Genomic DNA, 19,032 nt, shown 5'->3' on the forward strand with positions numbered 1-19,032 from the left:
TTCCATTCAAACACCTAGGATCTGGGTTGGGAAGCCTGCTTGGGAACCGGGTAGTTTGTGGGATGCATGGGCAACTGATGCCATGCTGCAAGTTAGGTCCAACCCGGACCTTTAACGCCCTTCCGCATTCCAATTTGGTCGAGGAAGAGCTGAACAAGTTTTCAGGTTCATCGCAACATAACAATGACACTCTTAGCCCCATTCTGGACCATGACATGGGTTCCTGAACCAGATGTGTTGTTGGTGGACTCTTCCATGACTCCTTCCACACTCCATATGTACTCAAACAACCTCACTTCAACAGATACCACTAATGGGTGGACGACTTTTCTCGGGCAGATTTACGGTGTGTCCAGGAGCTTTCCTGGAAGAAGTGAACTTTTCAAGACCGACTGCGGAGACTGCTGCAAGATGCAGACACCAGTCTTCTTGCCAAGTACTCCAGTCTAAATAGGCAGTCCTCCATTGATGGTGTAATGGCTATAACATCTTGTCTGTGAATTCCTCTTTAGCTTGGATAGCGGAACTCCTCTTATACCTGAGGACCACCAAAGGGGGCTCTCTTCTTCCACCTTCAAGGGGCATAAAGCAATGCTAGGCTTAGTATGCAAACACAAAGGTCTAGTTTTATCATCTAACCAAGATCTTAGCGACCCATCTGAAACTGAGACAGGCATAGAAAGACTTGTGTAGCATATTATGTCAATAAAGAAACCTGCAGATTAAGCATATCCTTATGTAATCAACCAAAAATGCATCTCTCACAGGTGAGAGATACAGTATGTGATGAAATCATGTTTTGGGACAAAATTTTAAGGATTGCATAACACATGAGATTAGATGATAAATAAATATATGTGCAAATTACAGTTCTTTGCATATGTTTTTGAGTTTTACAGAATTTTTTTGTTGTAAAGGAAATGTGCTTCTGTATTTAGGAGCAACCTTAAGTTCCGAAACCGCCAAAAAATCCAAAAACCAAAACACAGCTTGCCCCGAGGGTTTTGGATAAGGGGTTGTGAACCTGTAATGATAGTTCATAACAAAATAACAAACAGCTTTTTGGGCCATGTGAAAATAAAACAAACATTACATTATAAAAATATCTTTGGCTCTGCACATCAAATAACTTGATTAATTAGTATTAGAAATGTTTGGACATTAACCCTTAAACGCCTACTGGACGTATCATACGTCGACTAAAATTGTCTGTTGGGTGACAAGTGGACGTACTGTACGTTGACTACAAAAAATTTCAACCTTCGGTCAACTTTGACTCGACCGAAATGGTCAAAAAACACAATTGTAAGCTAAAACTCTTACTTTCTAGTAATATTCAATCATGTACCTTCATTTTGCAACAAATTGGAAGCCTCTAGCACAATATTTCGATTTATGGTGAATTTTTGAAAAAAACCTTTTCCTTACTCCAGCGCTGTAACTCGGCCGAAAATTTCAGAAATTCTTTTGTCATTTTGTCGTAATTTTTGCACTGTTTTATATTAGTCGTTACATAAAGTTTTATATATGAAAATGTGCACCATTTCATGTAAAATACAGCAAAATACAACCCATGGTTGTAGCTTTTATCAGTTTGGAAATATTTTCATATAAACCCGATAACTGCCAAAATTTCAACCTTCAGTCAACTTTGACTCGACCGAAATGGTAAAAACGCAATTGTAAGCTAAAACTCTTACATTCTAGTAATATTCAATCATTTACCTTCATTTTGCAACAAATTGGAAGTCTCTAGCACAATATTTCGATTTATGGTGAATTTTTAAAAAAAACTTTTTCCTTATGTCAGCGCCAGAAATTCTTTCATCACATTGTCGTAATGTTTGCACCGTTTTATATTGTTACATAAAGTTTTATATATGGAAATGTGCGCAATTTCATGTAGAATGCAACAGAAAATAACTCATGGTTGTAGCTTTTATCAGTTTTGAAATATTTTCATATAAATCACGATAACTGCCAAAATTTCAACCTTCAGTCAACTTTATCTCGACCGAAATGGTAAAAAAACTGCAATTATAAGCTAAAACTCTTACATTCTAGTAATATTCAATCATGTACCTTCATTTTGCAACAAACTGGAAGTCTCTAGCACAATATTTCGATTTATGGTGAATTTCTGGAAAAAAAAAAAAAACTTTTTCCTTACGTCTGCGTGCGTAACTCGGCGAACATCTCAGAAATTCTTTAAATCACGTCGTAATGTTTGCATTGTTTTACATTAGTCGTTACATAAACTTTTATATATGAAAATATGCGCAATTTCATGTAGAATACAACAGAAAATAGCTCATGGTTGTAGCTTTTATCAGTTTTGAAATATTTTCACATAAATCACGATAACTGCCAAAATTTTAACCTTCGGTCGACTTTAACTTGACCAAAATGGTCGAAAAACGCAATTGTAAGCTAAAACTCTTACATTCTAGTAATATTCAATCATTTACCTTCATTTTGCAATAAATTGGAAGTCTCCAGCACAATATTTCGATTTATGGTGAATTTTTGAAAAAAACATTTTCTTTACGTCCGCGCGGTAACTCGGCCGAACATCTTGGAAATTCTTTCGTCACATTGTTGTAATGTTTGCACCGTTTTATATTAGTCGTTACATAAACTTTTATATATGAAAATGTGTGCAATTTCATGTACAATACAACAGAAAATAACTCATGGTTGTTGCTTTTATCAGTTTTGAAATATTTTCATATAAATCACGATAAATAGAAAAATTCGACTTTCTGTCAACTTTAACTCGACCAAATGGTCGAAAACTGCAATTGTAAGCTAAAACACTTACAGTCTAGGAATATTCAATCAATTAGCTTCATTTTTCAACAAACGGGAAGTCTCTAGCACAATATTTCGATTTATGGTGAATTAAAAAAAATTTTTTTTTTACGTCCATGCGTACGTTAAATTCATGCATCATTTTGTGATAATATTTTCTCTGTGTTGCTTTGATCGTTTTACAATTTGTTATATACTAAAAATCATTGCAATTTAGTGTACAATACAAAGAAAAAAAAATAACCCGTTAGCTTTAACCGTTTTGCTCACAGCGATTTGTATAAAATTATATATGAAAAAATTTTTTTGCGCTGTCATATATTTCAATATTTATATATGATAATGATATTTTTTTTCATTTCTGATGGTTTCATACTAAACTTCAGGCAATGACAAAAAAAAATAGCCAAAAATGAACTCTTAATCTTAAAAACTAAGCATGCTGTGATTTTTTGAAAAAAAAATTTTTTCCGCTTCGGCGCTAACTCCCGAACGCCGCCGGCATACGGGAGATGTTTTTGTAAATAGAGGCTCGGCGTTTAAGGGTTAATTAATGTAAACTTGATATGAAGTAAAAAAAAAAAAAAACTGGCTTTGTACTATACTTATATAAATCTAAAACTGTTTTGAGCACTTGTGCTTTACTGAGATTATAATTTTTAACAATTTATTTACATCAACAAAGATTAAATGGTGAATGAAGAAGAAAGCGTGGCTTTTTACTGAACCTTTTATTTCAGATTGCTGCCATTTACTTTTGCCAGGTTGTAGAATTGACAAAAAAAAAAATGATTCTTTCCCTTTTATCAAGCTTGGACTCCTAAACTTATGAAACAATATTTGTGTGATGTATTTTACAGCATTAGTCTCTTGGCATATTGGAATTCACAAAATCTATTTTTGCTCTTGTGCTTGTTTTATAGATAAATTTTAAGGATTGGTGGTGCCTCTATTACTAATGCCATGTTAATATTTTCCTTTTGTTTCATATCACAGACTGGCACTACAACTCATTCATGTAACTTTAGATGAAGTTTACGTTTGTTTCTGCAATTCCTCATGTTGAGGCGGGCATTTCCTTTTGCTTTCTCTCATAGCCTCAGTGTTTTTAATAAAAGAATTTGTTGAGGTTTCCTATGAGACTAGGGCATTTGCACTTACTGTTGTTTTATATTTTTGCCTGTTGTATTGAATTGTAGATGCATTTTTAACATATGTACCACTTTCTACATTAGCTGACAAGCACTGATACCCATAAATTGAAAAAACATTTAAATTCAAGTTACATTAGTTTATAAAGGTAACAACAAATTAATACTATTTTAAAGACTATAATTGTTCAGATCTGCCCCAAATAACATTAAAAAATGCATATGAACACTTAGTATGCAATTCAGAATATATGAAAATTATATGTAAAATATCGGTTTCTTGTTTTTATTCTTTATTCTACATATCAGTGTATACAATTTCACAGTCATTTTGTGTGTACCTGTATATTTTTCATGCCAGAAAATGTATTCTACATATCAGTGTATAGAATTCTACAGTCATTTTGTGTGTACTCTTATATTTTTCAAGCTAGGGAATGTGGGAACTTTAAAAAATTATTAAAAAGATACCTTTTGAAATAATTTTTTTTGCCCAGCTTTGAAACTAGGTAAGATTGTTACAATCACTGCAGTTCACGAAGAACCACAAAAACAAATATATGAAATGGGATTTGTTTGGTTAATTTGTGTAAGTAACATTCATGAGTAATTTTTTTTACCTGAGGAATGTCTGAATTAATCATCTGTTCAATTTCACCACAGTTTACAGTACTTAATGTACACAGATAAGCCAGAAGGGTGACTTAGAAAATAAATCATCAAATGGTATTAAACAAGATGAATTGTTCATTAGACAGTGGTATAAATGACTGAGATCTTGGAAAGGTTTCCTTACCATGTTCATTGCAGTAGAAAACTTATCTTTTCATGTTAATGCTTGTGCCCCTTAAAATCAGTTGAGGTACTCATTTTTTTCTTTGATGGTTGTATGTTGTCAAGTAAACAAAAAATGTTAATATCTTTTTTATGAAACTGAGAAAGTCTTTTCGCCATTACATTATTGTCGAGTGTCAGTCCTTAAATTGACCAAAGTTCTAATCTTACCCAATTATGTTACTTAGCTTTTGGCATTTACTATTTTTCATATTTTTTGTTTTCATTTGCAATTCTGTGTGGGCATTCTGTTTTATTGAAATTGCACCATAAATTGAGCATATTGTTAACATGTGGTCTATTTTGGCAGGCCTCTGGTGCTGGAAGCAGCAATGGACAGTATCAAAATAGTTATGCTAATGCTTCTAGTCATTCTTCATTAGGGTCTATCACAGCACCCAAAACCCTTGCTGGACTTTCAACATCTCCTGCAGTCAAAGATGCATCACAGGTGAGTGTAAATTATTTGAAATAACATTTTGCATACCTCAGTCTTATGAATGAAACAAAGCTTGCAGATCTAGGAACCCATCTCACGAAAGTAGGATGTGCTTATGACACTTTTTGGAAGCAGCAGTTTTAAAGCATAACGATAACTATTTTTATAGTTGGGAAGAATTTTTAGTTTTTCTCTGAACTAAGATGTAACCCACTAAATACCCACATGTAATTCACAAAACCTTGTTTCAACACTAACTTAAACATAGGACCTTTTCATGGACCAAGATTTGCTCAGGCACATACTTCGAGAGAGTGAAAGAAAACTCCAGTCACATCTAGTACTGGATATGCATTGGCAGGTGTGAGTATGCAAGATCATTCATATGTCTCTGAAGTTCCTGGTAATTTTTATGCACTTGATCTATTGGGAGAGTTCGTTTCAGTCATTTTTTTTCTTTTGTGTATTTTACTCACAAAATAACCCTTAAACGCCTAATGGACGTACCATACGTCGACGAAAATTGTCTGTTGGATGTCAAGTGGACATATCATACGTCGACTAAAAATGCTTTTTTTAAATATTCGCAGAAAAATAATTATAGGCCTAGTTTGCGGAAGGTTTCAAATCACGCCGCCTTGAGGATGCTGGGAGTTCACGGATCAAGCTGTTGTTTTGTTTGTAAGCGTCACCCAGACGCCGCATGCGCCGAATTCCCTCCTTCTCGTACCAGACAGCATCAGCGTCGGACCGTCGCGAGCGATTTTTGACGCATCCGTGTTTTGCAGAACTTTGGCGAGTGTTTGCGTATTTGTGCTGCAACAGGACGTTTGCAGAGATGTCTCAAAGCCGTCAGGACCGTGAAAGGCGCATACTGCCTGTCGGTAGTGAGCGTGTGAGACGAGTTTTTAGACTGGGATGCTGGAGAAGGACCCAGCAGCCAAAGTGACCCAGCTTCTCAGCGCCGTGTTGTTCGCCCACGTGTGACCGAAGGCGACCAAGGACCACATCCGTGCCTTTACGACGACCCTAGGAAGCATCGGGGTGTCCTGAGGGGCATCCATTAATTTTTGAAAAAACTTTTTCCTTCGCTGAAAATCCTGGCATTTCTTGAGTCACCTTGTCGTAATTTTTCGCCATTTTATATTATTCGTTACATAAAGTGTTATACATCAAAATGTGTGCAATTTCATGTAGAATACAACAAAAAATCAATCATTCTTTAGCTTTTAACAGTTTTTAAATATTTTCATTTAAATCACGATAACTGACAAAATTGTAACATTCGGTCAATTTTGACTCGACCGAAATGCTCGAAAAACGCAATCGTAAGCCAAAATTCTTACATTCTAGTAACAATCAATCATTTACCTTTATTCTGCAACAAACGGAAAGTCTCCAGCACAATATTTCGATTTATGGTGAATTTTTGAAAAAACTTTTCCTTCGCTCATAAAAAATCCTAGCATTTCTTGAGTCACCTTGTCGTAATTTTTTGCCGTTTTATATTATTCGTTACATAAAGTGTTATACATCAAAATGTGTGCAATTTCATGTAGAATACAACAAAAAATAAATCATGCTTTTAGCTTTTACCATTTTTGAAATATGTTCATATAAATAACGATAAATAGAAAAAAATCAACCTTCGGTCAACTTTAACTCAATCGAAATGGTAAAAAAATGCAATTGTAAGCTAAAAAACTTACAGTCTAGTAATATTCAATCAATTTCCTTCATTTTGAAACAATTGGAAAGTCTCTAGCACAATATTTCGATTTATGGTGAATTTTTGAAAAAAACTTTTTTTTACGTCCGCTCGTTACGAATTCATGCATCATTTTGTGATAATATTTTCTCTGTGTTGCTTTAATCGTTTTACAATCTGTTATATACCAAAATCATCGCAATTTAGTGTACAGTACAACTAAAAAAAGTTAACTCATTAGCTTTAACCGTTTTGCTTATAGCGCGATTTGTATACAATTATATACGATTTTTTTTTTGCTGTCATATTCCAATATTTATATATGATAATGATATTTTTCATTTCTGATGGTTGCATACTAAACTTCAGGAATGAGAAAAAAAGGAGGCAAAAATGAACTCTTAATCTTAAAAACTAAGCGTGCTGTGATTTTTTGAAAAAAACTTTTTTTCCGCTTCGGCGCTAGCTCCCAAACGCCGCCGGCATACGGGAGACGTTTTTGTAAATAGGGCTTCGGCGTTTAAGGGATAAGGGGATAAGTGAAATCTGAAATTTTCTGTTCTGGCAGAACTCCTGGATTGGATGGCTTTCCATCTGTTGGGGCTGGTAGTTCTACTTTACTCTCCTTTTTAATTATTAAGTTGCTTCTTCACTCTTGTAGCCAAAACCAGAAACCGAGCTGCAACTAGAGGAACCTCAACCAAGACCACTATGTTTTAGAATTGCTCAAGCTCTCATGACCAGTCTTTCTCTAGCTTTCATGATCAGTGACGTTCCATTGACCAGAGCCACAACCAGGTACAGTACTAGCTGTTTGTTTGGAAGGAGCCACAGGGGAAAAGAAGTAATTGAAGCATAAAGTGCTTCTTTTGGACATTGAGAGTAGATTCTGCATGAGGATGAAGACTATTGTCAGACCACAGTACAGGTAGCAGCAACCAAACTGATCCAGTGAGCCAGGAGTGGACGCACTCCAACTATTGAGTTTCAATTTTTTGACATTCACAGGAATCTCAGGGCCCAGACAGTAGTGTCGCTTCAATTTATGGACAACTTGTGGGGCTGCCCCTTCTGCTAAGTAATGAAGTTCACTAAGTAACACCCCTTACACAACAGGGTATCCCAGGGATAACTCATGGCTTATAGTCAAGTTGTAGTTATCATTCAATTTAAAGTATTGAATTACATACTATTCAAATTCAGAGATATTTCACAAAAATGAATTGCTTGTAACACTGAACGTACCTACTTATGCATACAAAGCCCTTCGTTGGGTGAGTCGGTAGAGCTTCGGACTGTCACTCGATGGGCCGGAGTTCAATTCTCCCGGCTGGCTGATGAAGAGTTAGAGGAATTTATTTCTGGTGATAGAAATTTATTTCTCGCTATAATGCGGTTCGGATTCCACAATAAGCTGTAGGTCCCGTTGCTAAGTAACCAATTGGTTCTGAGCCACGTAAAATAAGTCTAATCCTTCCGGCCAGCCCTAGGAGAGCTGTTAATCAGCTCAGTGGTCTGGTAAAACTAAGGTATACTTAACTTTAACTTATGCATACAAGGTGTGTAAAAAACTGTATATAAAACCTATACAGTAACAATAAAGCAAACTTTATTTTTAAACAGTTACCTCAAATTCTTTGCAACACAATATTGAGAGAGAGAGAGAAGAAAGAGAAAGGCAAGCAAACACATTCTAAGTGCACAGTTTGTTTATCCTATCATGATGTATATGTGCGTGTACCCTGTACTCATGCACACATACTGAAAAATGTGTAACACTACACTAATGTAGTTTACAGTACTGCATTAAGTAATGCCAGTAAGAGAGAGAGTGAGTGAGTTGGGCCTTACAGTAAGTGCATATTGTTTCCCAACTTGATGCTCAAAGGGGAAACCATTAGTCATATTGGTCATGTGTGTGCATGTGTTTATTTACTATCCACCCCCACAGGCACAATCAGGAAAGTGTCAATCAACATGAGTGTGTTTGTTCATTCGATGAGCCTATCCTACTTACTGGATAGTTTTATGTACTTAGTTCCAGTGTGGAGCCATCAGCCATAAAAATGCAGTACAAGAATCAGTTGAAAAGTGCCAAGTCACATAATGACAAATGTTAAAGTATGCAAATTAATAGACTTGTACAGTAATGTATAATGTATGCACAAAATAAAATATTTTAATAACTTAAAACCTAAAAAATATTATTGTATTACATGATGTTTGTCTATGGTAGTTGAAGCTTTCAACTGCATGGCAGTGCTAGTCCTCAGGAGCAAATTCCAGTGTGTGAGTGAGTGTGTGTAGTTTGTTGTGTTTTGTTTGCATTGAATTTGTACCTTTGATAGTTCAGTTAGCCCAGGCTACAAAGAAAATTTCTGTGTTAGTGCTGCTGGGTGGCTAAATTAAAACCTTACAAGCAGTTGAATAAATTTCCATCATAGCTTTTTCACTTGGCTGTAGTCAGTTGGCAGTATGGTCAGTCATTGTCATATGGCACGTATTTTAGCTTTTGTCAAATTGACATCACCCACCAGGTAGGTATAGTGCAGTCTAAAGTCCGTACCTGTAATATTTTGTAGCTTTTATTTACGTTCTGGAGGGTTAACGTGCATAAATTTATTAAAAAGACTGAAAAATATAAAACTATTACATAACTTATTGTACATTATGGGGTTGCTTATAATGGTTTTTGGGATGTGTAAGTCATCATGTAAAGGGTACATTTGACTTAGGTCATTAAGTTTTTAATTTATCACGTGTCTGGGAACGAATGACTGAGGGTGAGGTATCACTATACAGCAGAGGTGGGCAACCTTTTAAGCATCAAGAGCAACCTTTTAAATACCGAACACTAAAATTTAGGATTAATATGAATTTTGATATCATATGTCATATTTTTTGTTGACAAAAACTTGTAAAGGAGAAACATATTTCTTTATAAGTCTTTTTTTTCTAATTTCTTAAAGAGACCTGCTGGAAGCAAATCACTTTCCATTTGCTCAGAATGAAGTACAGTAAGTTTTTGCTGCATGAAACTGTAATTATAGATATCAGAAAAACACATAGCCATTGTAGTTATAATTTTATATGGCTAAACATAATTTCTACTTTAAATCCAATGATATTCAAACAAAAAATTATGAGTAAAGTACAGTTTGTACAGAATATATGCCCATGTACAAATACAGTAGCAAATATTAGTAAATTATACAATTATGTACCATACAGTACATATACAACAAAAGTAGATGTTTGTAAATAATATGATAATGTATCATTAACCCTTAAACGCCGAGCCTCTATTTACAAAAGTGTCTGTTGTATGCCGGCGCCGTTCGGGAGTTAGTGCCGAAGCGGAAAAAAAGTTTTTTCAAAAAATCACAGCACGCTTAGTTTTTAAGATTAAGAGTTCATTTTTGGCTCCTTTTATTGTCATTGCCTGAAGTTTAGTATGCAACCATCAGAAATGAAAAAAAATATCATTATCATATATAAATATTGGAATATATGACAGCACAGAAAAAAAAATTTTCATATATAATTGTATACAAATCGTGCTGTGAGCAAAACGGTTAAAGCTAATGAGTTATTTTTTTTTCTTTGTATTGTACTCTAAATTGCAATGACTTTGGTATATAACAAATTGTAAAACGATCAAAGCAACACAGAGAAAATATTATCACAAAATGATGCATGAATTCGTAACGTGCGGACGCAAAAACAAGTTTTTTTTCTAAAATTCACCATAAATCAAAATATTGTGCTAGAGACTTCCCGTTTGTTGCAAAATGAAGGTAATTGATTGAATATTACTAGACTGTAAGTATTTTAGCTTACAGTTGCAGTTTTCGACCATTTCGGTCAAGTTAAAGTTGACTGAACGTCAGATTTTTTCTATTTATCGTGATTTATATGAAAATATTTCAAAACTGATAAAAGTTACAACCATGAGTTATTTTTTGTTGTATTCTACATGATATTGCACACATTTTCATGTATAACACTTTATGTAAGGCCTAATATAAAATGGTGCGAAAATTATGACAAGGTGACTAAAGAAATTCTGAGGTTTCCAGCCGAGTTACTGCAAGCGGAGGTAAGGAAAAAGTTTTTTTCAAAAATTCACCATAAATTGAAATATTGTGCTAGAGACTTCCCATTTGTTGCAAAATGAAGATAAATGATTGAATGTTACTAGAATGTAAGAGTTTTAGCTTACAATTGCGTTTTTTTACCATTTTGGTCGAGTCAAATTTGACCGAAGGTTGAAATTTTGGCACTTATCGTGATTAAATGAAAATATTTCCAAACTGATAAAAGCTACAACCATTGGTTGTTTTTTGGTTTTAGTAAACCTATGTTAATTGTAAAAGGATTCAAAACGAATATGAAACAAAAATAAGTTTATTTTGAATGTGCATAATCTGATTAGGTTACAGTTGCTCACATTGCCATCAAATAAGGGGTATATCCCTTAAACGCCGAGCCGCTATTTACAAAAACGCTCTCCGTATGCCGGTGTTTCGGGAGTTAGCGCTGCGGAAAAAAGTTTTTTAAAAATCACAGCACGCTTAGTTTTTAAGATTAAGAGTTCATTTTTGGCTCCTTTTTTTGTCATTGCCTGAAGTTTAGTATGCAACCATCAGAAATGAAAAAAAATATCATTATCATATATAAATATTGAAATATATGACAGCGCAAAAAAAAATTTTCATATAATTTTATACAAATCGTGCTGTGAGCAAAATGGTTAAAGCTAACAGGTTATTTTTTTCTTTGTATTGTACACTAAATTGCGATGATTTTGGTATATAACAAATTGTAAAACGATCAAAGCAACACAGAGAAAATATTATCACAAAATGATGCATGAATTAAGTAACGCACAGGATGTAAAAAAATGTTTTTTAAAAAAATTCACCATAAATCGAAATATTGTGCTAGAGACTTCCCGTTTGTTGAAAAATGAAGCTAATTGATTGAATATTACTAGACTGTAAGTGTTTTAGCTTACAATTGCAGTTTTCGACCATTTCGGTCGAGTTAAAGTTGACCGAAAGTCGAATTTTTTCTATTTATTGTGATTTATATGAAAATATTTCAAAACTAATAAAAGCTACAACCATGAGTTATTTTCTGTTGTATTTTACATGAAATTGCACATATTTTCATATATAAAAGTTTATGTAACGACTAATATAAAAAGTGCAAACATTATGACAACGTGACGTAAAGAATTTCTGAGATGTTCGCAGAGTTACCGCTGAAACGACGTAAGAAAAAGTTTTTTTCAAAATTCACCATAAATCGAAATATTGTGCTAGACTTCCAATTTATTGCAAAATGAAGGTAAATGATTGAGTATTACTAGAATGTAAGAGTTTTAGCTTACAATTGCATTTTTCGACCATTTCGGTCGAAAATTTTGGCAGTTATCATGATTTATGTGAAAATATTTCAAAACTGATAAAAGCTACAACCATGAGCTATTTTCTGTTGTATTCTACATGAAATTGCGCACATTTTCATATATAAAAGTTTATGTAACGACTAATGTAAACGATGCAAACATTACGACAACGTGATTTAAAAGAATTTCTGAGATGTTCGCAGAGTTACCGCATGGACGTAAGGAAAAAGTTTTTTTTCAAAAATTCACCATAAATCGAAATATTGTGCTAGACTTCCAATTTATTGCAAAATGAAGGTAAATGATTGAGTATTACTAGAATGTAAGAGTTTTAGCTTACAATTGCATTTTTTCACCATTTCGGGTCGAGTTGAAGTTGACCGAAGGTTGAAATTTTGGCAGTTATCATGATTTATGTGAAAATATTTCAAAACTGATAAAAGCTACAACCATGAGCTATTTTCTGTTGTATTCTACATGAAATTGCGCACATTTTCATATATAAAAGTTTATGTAACGACTAATGTAAAAGATGCAAACATTACGACAACGTGACGAAAGAATTTCTGAGATGTTCGGCCGAGTTAACACGCTCAGACGTAAGGAAAAAGTTTTTTTTTTTTTTTTTTTTTTTCAGAAATTCACCATAAATCGAAATATTGTGCTAGAGACTTCCAGTTTGTTGCAGAATGAAGGTACATGATTGAATATTACTAGAATGTAAGAGTTTTAGCTTATAATTGCGTTTTTTTACCATTTCGGTCGAGTTAAAGTTGACCTAAGGTTGAAATTTTGGCAGTTATCGTGATTTATATGAAAATATTTCAAAACTGATAAAAGCTACAACCATGAGTTATTTTCTGTTGTATTTTACATGAAATTGCACACATTTCCATATATAAAACTTTATGTAACGACTAATATAAAATGGTGCAAACATTACGACAACGTGACGAAAGAATTTCTGGCGCTGACGTAAGGAAAAAGTTTTATTAAAAAATTCACCATAAATCGAAATATTGTGCTAGAGACTTCCAGTTTGTTGCAAAATGAAGGTAAATGATTGAATATTACTTGAATGTAAGAGTTTTAGCTTACAATTGCATTTTTTGACCATTTCGGTCGAGTCAAAGTTGACCGAAGGTTGAAATTTTGGCAGTTATCGTGGTTTATATGAAAATATTTCCAAACTGATAAAAGCTACAACCATGGGTTGTATTTTGCTGTATTTTACATGAAATTGCACACATTTTCATATATAAAACTTTATGTAACGGCTAATATAAAACAGTGCAAAACTTTCGACAAAATGACGAAAAGAAATTTCTGAAATTTTCGGCAGAGTTACCGTGTGGGCGTAAGGAAAAAGTTTTTTTGAAAAATTCACCATAAATCGAAGTATTGTGCTAGAGACTTCCAATTTGTTGCAAAATGAAGGTAAATGATTGAATATTACTAGAATGTAAGAGTTTTAGCTTACAATTGCGTTTTTTTACCATTTTGGTCTAGTCAAAGTTGACCGAAGGTTGAAATTTTTTGTAGTCGACGTATGGTACGTCCACTTGTCACCCAACAGACAATTTTAGTCGACATATGATACGTCCAGTCGGCGTGTAAGGGTTAATTTTACATGTAATACAAAATAATAATTGCTAATGCCTTCACCCATAAACACCAGACTGGCTAGTGCATCGTATTGCGCATACGATGCTGAATGAAATTTTTCATTTAGTTTCATTCTTTTACATTAACTTCACTTTAGTAAACCTACGTTAATTGTAAAAGGATTCAAAACGAATATGAAACAAAAATAAGTTTTTTTTGAATGTGCATCTTAGTGAGATTCAAATAAAAATTAAGAAAATATTTTAATTTGTGAGTAATCCATCTGTGAAATTATTTGGCACACGAGAATGGACATAGTGTTCAAAGAATACAGATGTAGTCTTCCATCGACCAATTTTCTGAACTACATTGGGGTCGAATCCTTTTTCTACTGCTCTCATGGCTCCAGTTGGACGGAAGCATTTCGCTGTAAATTTCTTAGTGTCCAAACCAACTAAGCCTATTGCTTCACTCAAGATAGTTCAAACTGCAGCACTAGATAATGCTCTGTAAGGTTTATTCAATGTTAAGAACACAGGGCCTTTGTTGTTCACTAATGTTTCTGTCCTATTAATATATTCCCTCAATGTTCAAACTGGGCATATGTTCTCATTCGAAGCTGTAGGAATTTCTATTACAAATATTTTTGATGCCATGAATAACCATAGTCATAGTGCCGTTGTCATTAAATGTCACCTGGTCTCGGGAGAACATGAAATTTTTTACTGTGCCCTCTTCATCCACCTGCACTGCATTTGGAGCTATGTCTGACGGGCGTAGCATAGATGTTATCTCTAGTAGACTGATGCATTTTAATCTAAGTTGTTTTACACTTGTTGCATTGTAGTATCCATAAAAGCATCTATAGGCATGACTTCAGATTTCTCTCGATGTTTCGTTGTAGATGTCTTGATTAATCCAGATGTCAAATGCTTAATCATAGTATCACAAGTCAGATTGTCCATTTGCAATACAAAGTATAAATGACTCATCGCTGCTACAGTGCAATTAATTAAAGACGCTGGTCGTTCACTCTTAGTCGATAACACTATCAACACATCTGCCAATGCTGAAGAGCTGGATGGCGGGAAAATTATCTCTAATTCACTGCATATATCTCTAACTTTCCCGAATTTGACAGTTGTATTTGTAGGGTGTTGCTTTACTCCATCCGAACATCAGGCGCGATGCAGCCTGTAGCGACCATCCCTCACTGAGTGCGCGTTGTTGCCACATACTCTCCAAGCATACAATTTCCATCGATGGTTGCTTAGCGGTTACGGTAACAACGGATTTAATTGTATAATTGCATGTTTGTATATTCTGATCGGTGGACTGATTGACAGAGATTGCAGCGTTCGAAACCATGTTTGAGCTGGCCACCATGGGACTATAACCGTCACATGCGCCTTTTGATTCTGGATGAGATGTAATACTCGGTCGAGTAACCGAATCGGTGGATTTACAAAATTGTTTTCTAAATGCCAATCCAATTGAGGCAATGCGTCCACTCTCATACCATTTGGGTCCCAGTATCTTGAATTGTACGTTGGTAGTTGCGTTGTGAGGGCGGAGGCAAATTTGTCAACTGTATGAGGTCCCCACACTGAATCCAATAGATAGAACATTGGGCGAGACAACCACTCTTACTTGTCTTCCATCCGTGAGAGTTCGCGGCTCTCGACCGCCTTCCGCTCAAATGTCGGGCGTGAAGGGTTATGTTGTCCTCTAGAGCAATTTTCCAGATCTGCTTGCTGATATCCGTTAGATTTCCAATTGGTCCGTCCATTTGATTGATATAAGCCACGGTAGCGACATTGTCGGATAATATTTGTATGCTCTTGGACTTTAATATCGGTAATAGAGCCTTCAAGCTGAGCAGAACCGCGACTAGTTCTCGCACATTGGAGTGCTGGTGGCTCATGTGGGCGTCCCACGTGCCATACGTGGCCTGGTCTTCGTAGTGGCAGCCCAGCCGATATGTGACGCATCCGTCATGAGCTGCCCGGTCACGGAGGAAGGCAGGAGAGTCTTGCCGTTCCATGACGTCATAGAATCACTCCACCAACGAAGGTCTTCGATAGAACCATGAGCAAGTTCTAACATAGATTCCCAAGTTGTTTTGGTTTTCAATAACCTGTGTATATTTCTAAGCATGAGTTTACCCGGTAAAACTGCTCTACTAATAAAATTACACTGTCCTGTTAGTTTAGCAAGAACCCAAGCGGATATGTACTTAGATTTAAGTATTTGATAAATATCTTTTCTGAGTTTATTTATTTTTGCTTTGGCACCATGAGGAGTGCAAGTTTCTATTAGTACAGTCATACCTTTACGCGAGGTTAGGTGCCGGAGCCCTCGTAAGGTGAATTTTCGCGCAAGTTTGGCATGGTCTTTAAAAAATGCTAATAAATGTTTATTTCCAGAGTTTAAGTACTAAATATGACCCTAATCATGCTCCCAAAGTATTAAGCTAACTTTTAAATGAACTAAAGTTCGTGTAATTTTATTTAAAATTTAGCTTATTACCCTTAAAAAGGAATACAGTAGATGGTTGACATAAAAATTGAGTACTGCACAGTTTCAAAATAGCGCATTTACAGTAGGTGCGTATGTATACTAATGTTACCCCTAATTCATGGGATGCCGTTTTCTTTGTCACTTAGGGTAAAAGTCGTTTTCTTTGCGTCACTAGGCAAAACGTCATGTGTCAGTCATAACAAAATTATAATTCCATAAAATATCGAAAACATGTACATAATGTTCGTAGAAGGTAGTACAGTACAGGTAAAATTCAATCAATTTAAAATCATATACTGTACAGGTAATGACGTACAGAGAAATAATAAGTTGTAAAAGTATGTTTGAGCGCTAACTACGAATGAGAGAGAGAGAGAGAGAGAGAGAGAGATACTGTAATAAAGTAACTGTACTGCTTTTGTATCGTATTTATGCGCAAATATATAAATACAAATTTTCCATTCTGATGTTACACCTAAAAACACGAAAACTTAAAAATTAAACACACTTTCTACAGGGGTATCATCTTTGAAAAATGCAGTAACTAAGGGTATCACATCTTGTAAAAGTACACCAACTGAACGTGCTGTAATTACATGCACATACAGATTGCACCAGCACTTTTCTCCGAGGTGAACAGAGTAATTTTAAAAGAATGACACATACAACTCTTAGTTACATCTCTGATATTACATTAATGAATTCATTTTATCAAATGAGTGCGACTGAACAACCTCATCTCAAGGTCATGTAAAGTCCTTGTGACAAAGACTGCAAATGGACATAATACTTGTATGATATTTATGTACAGAAATATAAATATAAATTTTCCATGTCGATTTTACAGTTAAAAGCATGAAAACTTATAAATGTACTTCAAACATTAAACAAGCATTTTCTGCAGGGGTATCATCTTTGGAAAGTGCAGTAACTTTGCAAATGGGTATCACATCTTGTAAAAGTACACCAAGTGAATGTGCTGAAATTACCTTTGCATCATATTTATGAATGTACAAAAATAAAAATAATACATTTTTGATACAGATTTTACACATGAAAGCATGAAATGCATTTTTCATAGAGATTTTACACATTAAAACATGAAATGCATTTTTCATACAGATTTTACACATAAAAGAATGAAATGCATTTTTCATACAGATTTTACACATAAAAGCATGAAATGCATTTTCCATACAGATTTTACACATAAAAGAATGAAATGCATTTTTTATTCAGATTTTACACATAAAAGCATGAAAACTTGTAAATTACTTCAAAAATTAAACACCCACTTCTGCAGGGTTTCTCGAGAATTTCGTGTCTGTGAAAAAATCGCGTATGCCCATTAGTTAGGTTCCAGTGAAAAGTTTGTGTGTGTGTGAATTCACGCAACTCGAATCGTGGAAGATCGAAGTATTACTTTAGTCCTAAATATTCAATGTTTTTACATGGTTTTAATTGTGATTTTTCATAATTTATTTTCCATCCCAACTCTAATAACGTTTTTACTACAAATTTAATATTACTGTCTATGCTCAAAATACTACCACAAATCAAGAAATCAACAACATATAATATACACCTTATGCCTCTTTCTTGCAGATATTTAACCACAGGTCTTAAGATTTGGTAAATAAATAAGGACTTATAGCACAACCAAAATTTAAAACATTCCACTGATAGGAACTATAGCCGATTCACTTAAGGTAGATTCTTGGGCCTAAGAGACGTTTGTTTGGTGGCCTCTGATTGGCTGGTACCAGGAGGCAGGCGACTCGCTCACTGTCTCATTTTTACATATGTAGCTCAGAAAACTAGCAATATGTTTAAATGTTTCTTCATTTATCTCACGTTTTGCACAAGATTGGAAAATTTTGGTCATACCATAGGATTTGGTATTAATTGTACAACTAAATATGATTTCCTGAAATCAATAAGAGAAAACACAAAGGAATTACAACGAGTAAAAGTGAAGAAAGAAGCATTTAATTCTTTATACCCGTTTTTACATATCATCGAATTTTGCATCATTCATGCGATCAAGATAAAATAAAACTTGGTTTTCATACAATAAATTCACCCTGAATACTCTGGTGCTCTCAGATTTTAGATGCGTATGATATGTGAAGAGAAAATGATGAATATGTCTTATTGTGTTGCATCCGTTCTTGACTTAGCAATATGAGAAGTTTGCAGTTTCGGCAATATTTGCTGTATTATTGTCATTACATTTTCTGTAAATAAATGCATAGAATTCCCACTATGACTGTCGAACATTTTCACTCCAGTATTATACTGTATATGTCTGTATGTCTGGGCAAATCTGATAACGAAAAAAAAAATAATCAGATGCCTGCATCTGGATATGCTGGCTTCAATTTAGACATCGCCAACAGATTTTATGGTAAAAAATAAAAAATGTACTTTCGTTCATTGAATGAACATATGAAAAATAAGCTTTTGATGTTATTGACCAGAGAAATGCGCGGCCATAATAATGCACACATCATTATGTAGGCCTGTTATTTATCATGTAGTCTACAGTATG

The 19,032-nt window shown here is 34.5% G+C and overlaps 1 protein-coding gene across 4 annotated transcripts in view; it reads left to right on the forward strand.

Moving 5' to 3' along the window:
* The window catches only part of lig (lingerer), a 409,731-nt gene that overhangs the window by 267,084 nt on the left and 123,615 nt on the right, over positions 1-19,032 (forward strand). For all 4 annotated transcript variants that reach the window (XM_067095720.1, XM_067095719.1, XM_067095721.1 and 1 more), the window contains one exon: positions 5,107-5,247. In XM_067095720.1, coding sequence (XP_066951821.1) covers positions 5,107-5,247 — 141 coding nt within the window. The remainder of the gene's footprint in view (positions 1-5,106; positions 5,248-19,032) is intronic.

The sequence above is a fragment of the Macrobrachium rosenbergii genome, chromosome 51 (genome assembly GCF_040412425.1).
Source record: "Macrobrachium rosenbergii isolate ZJJX-2024 chromosome 51, ASM4041242v1, whole genome shotgun sequence".
Taxonomy (NCBI): Eukaryota; Metazoa; Arthropoda; class Malacostraca; order Decapoda; family Palaemonidae; genus Macrobrachium; species Macrobrachium rosenbergii.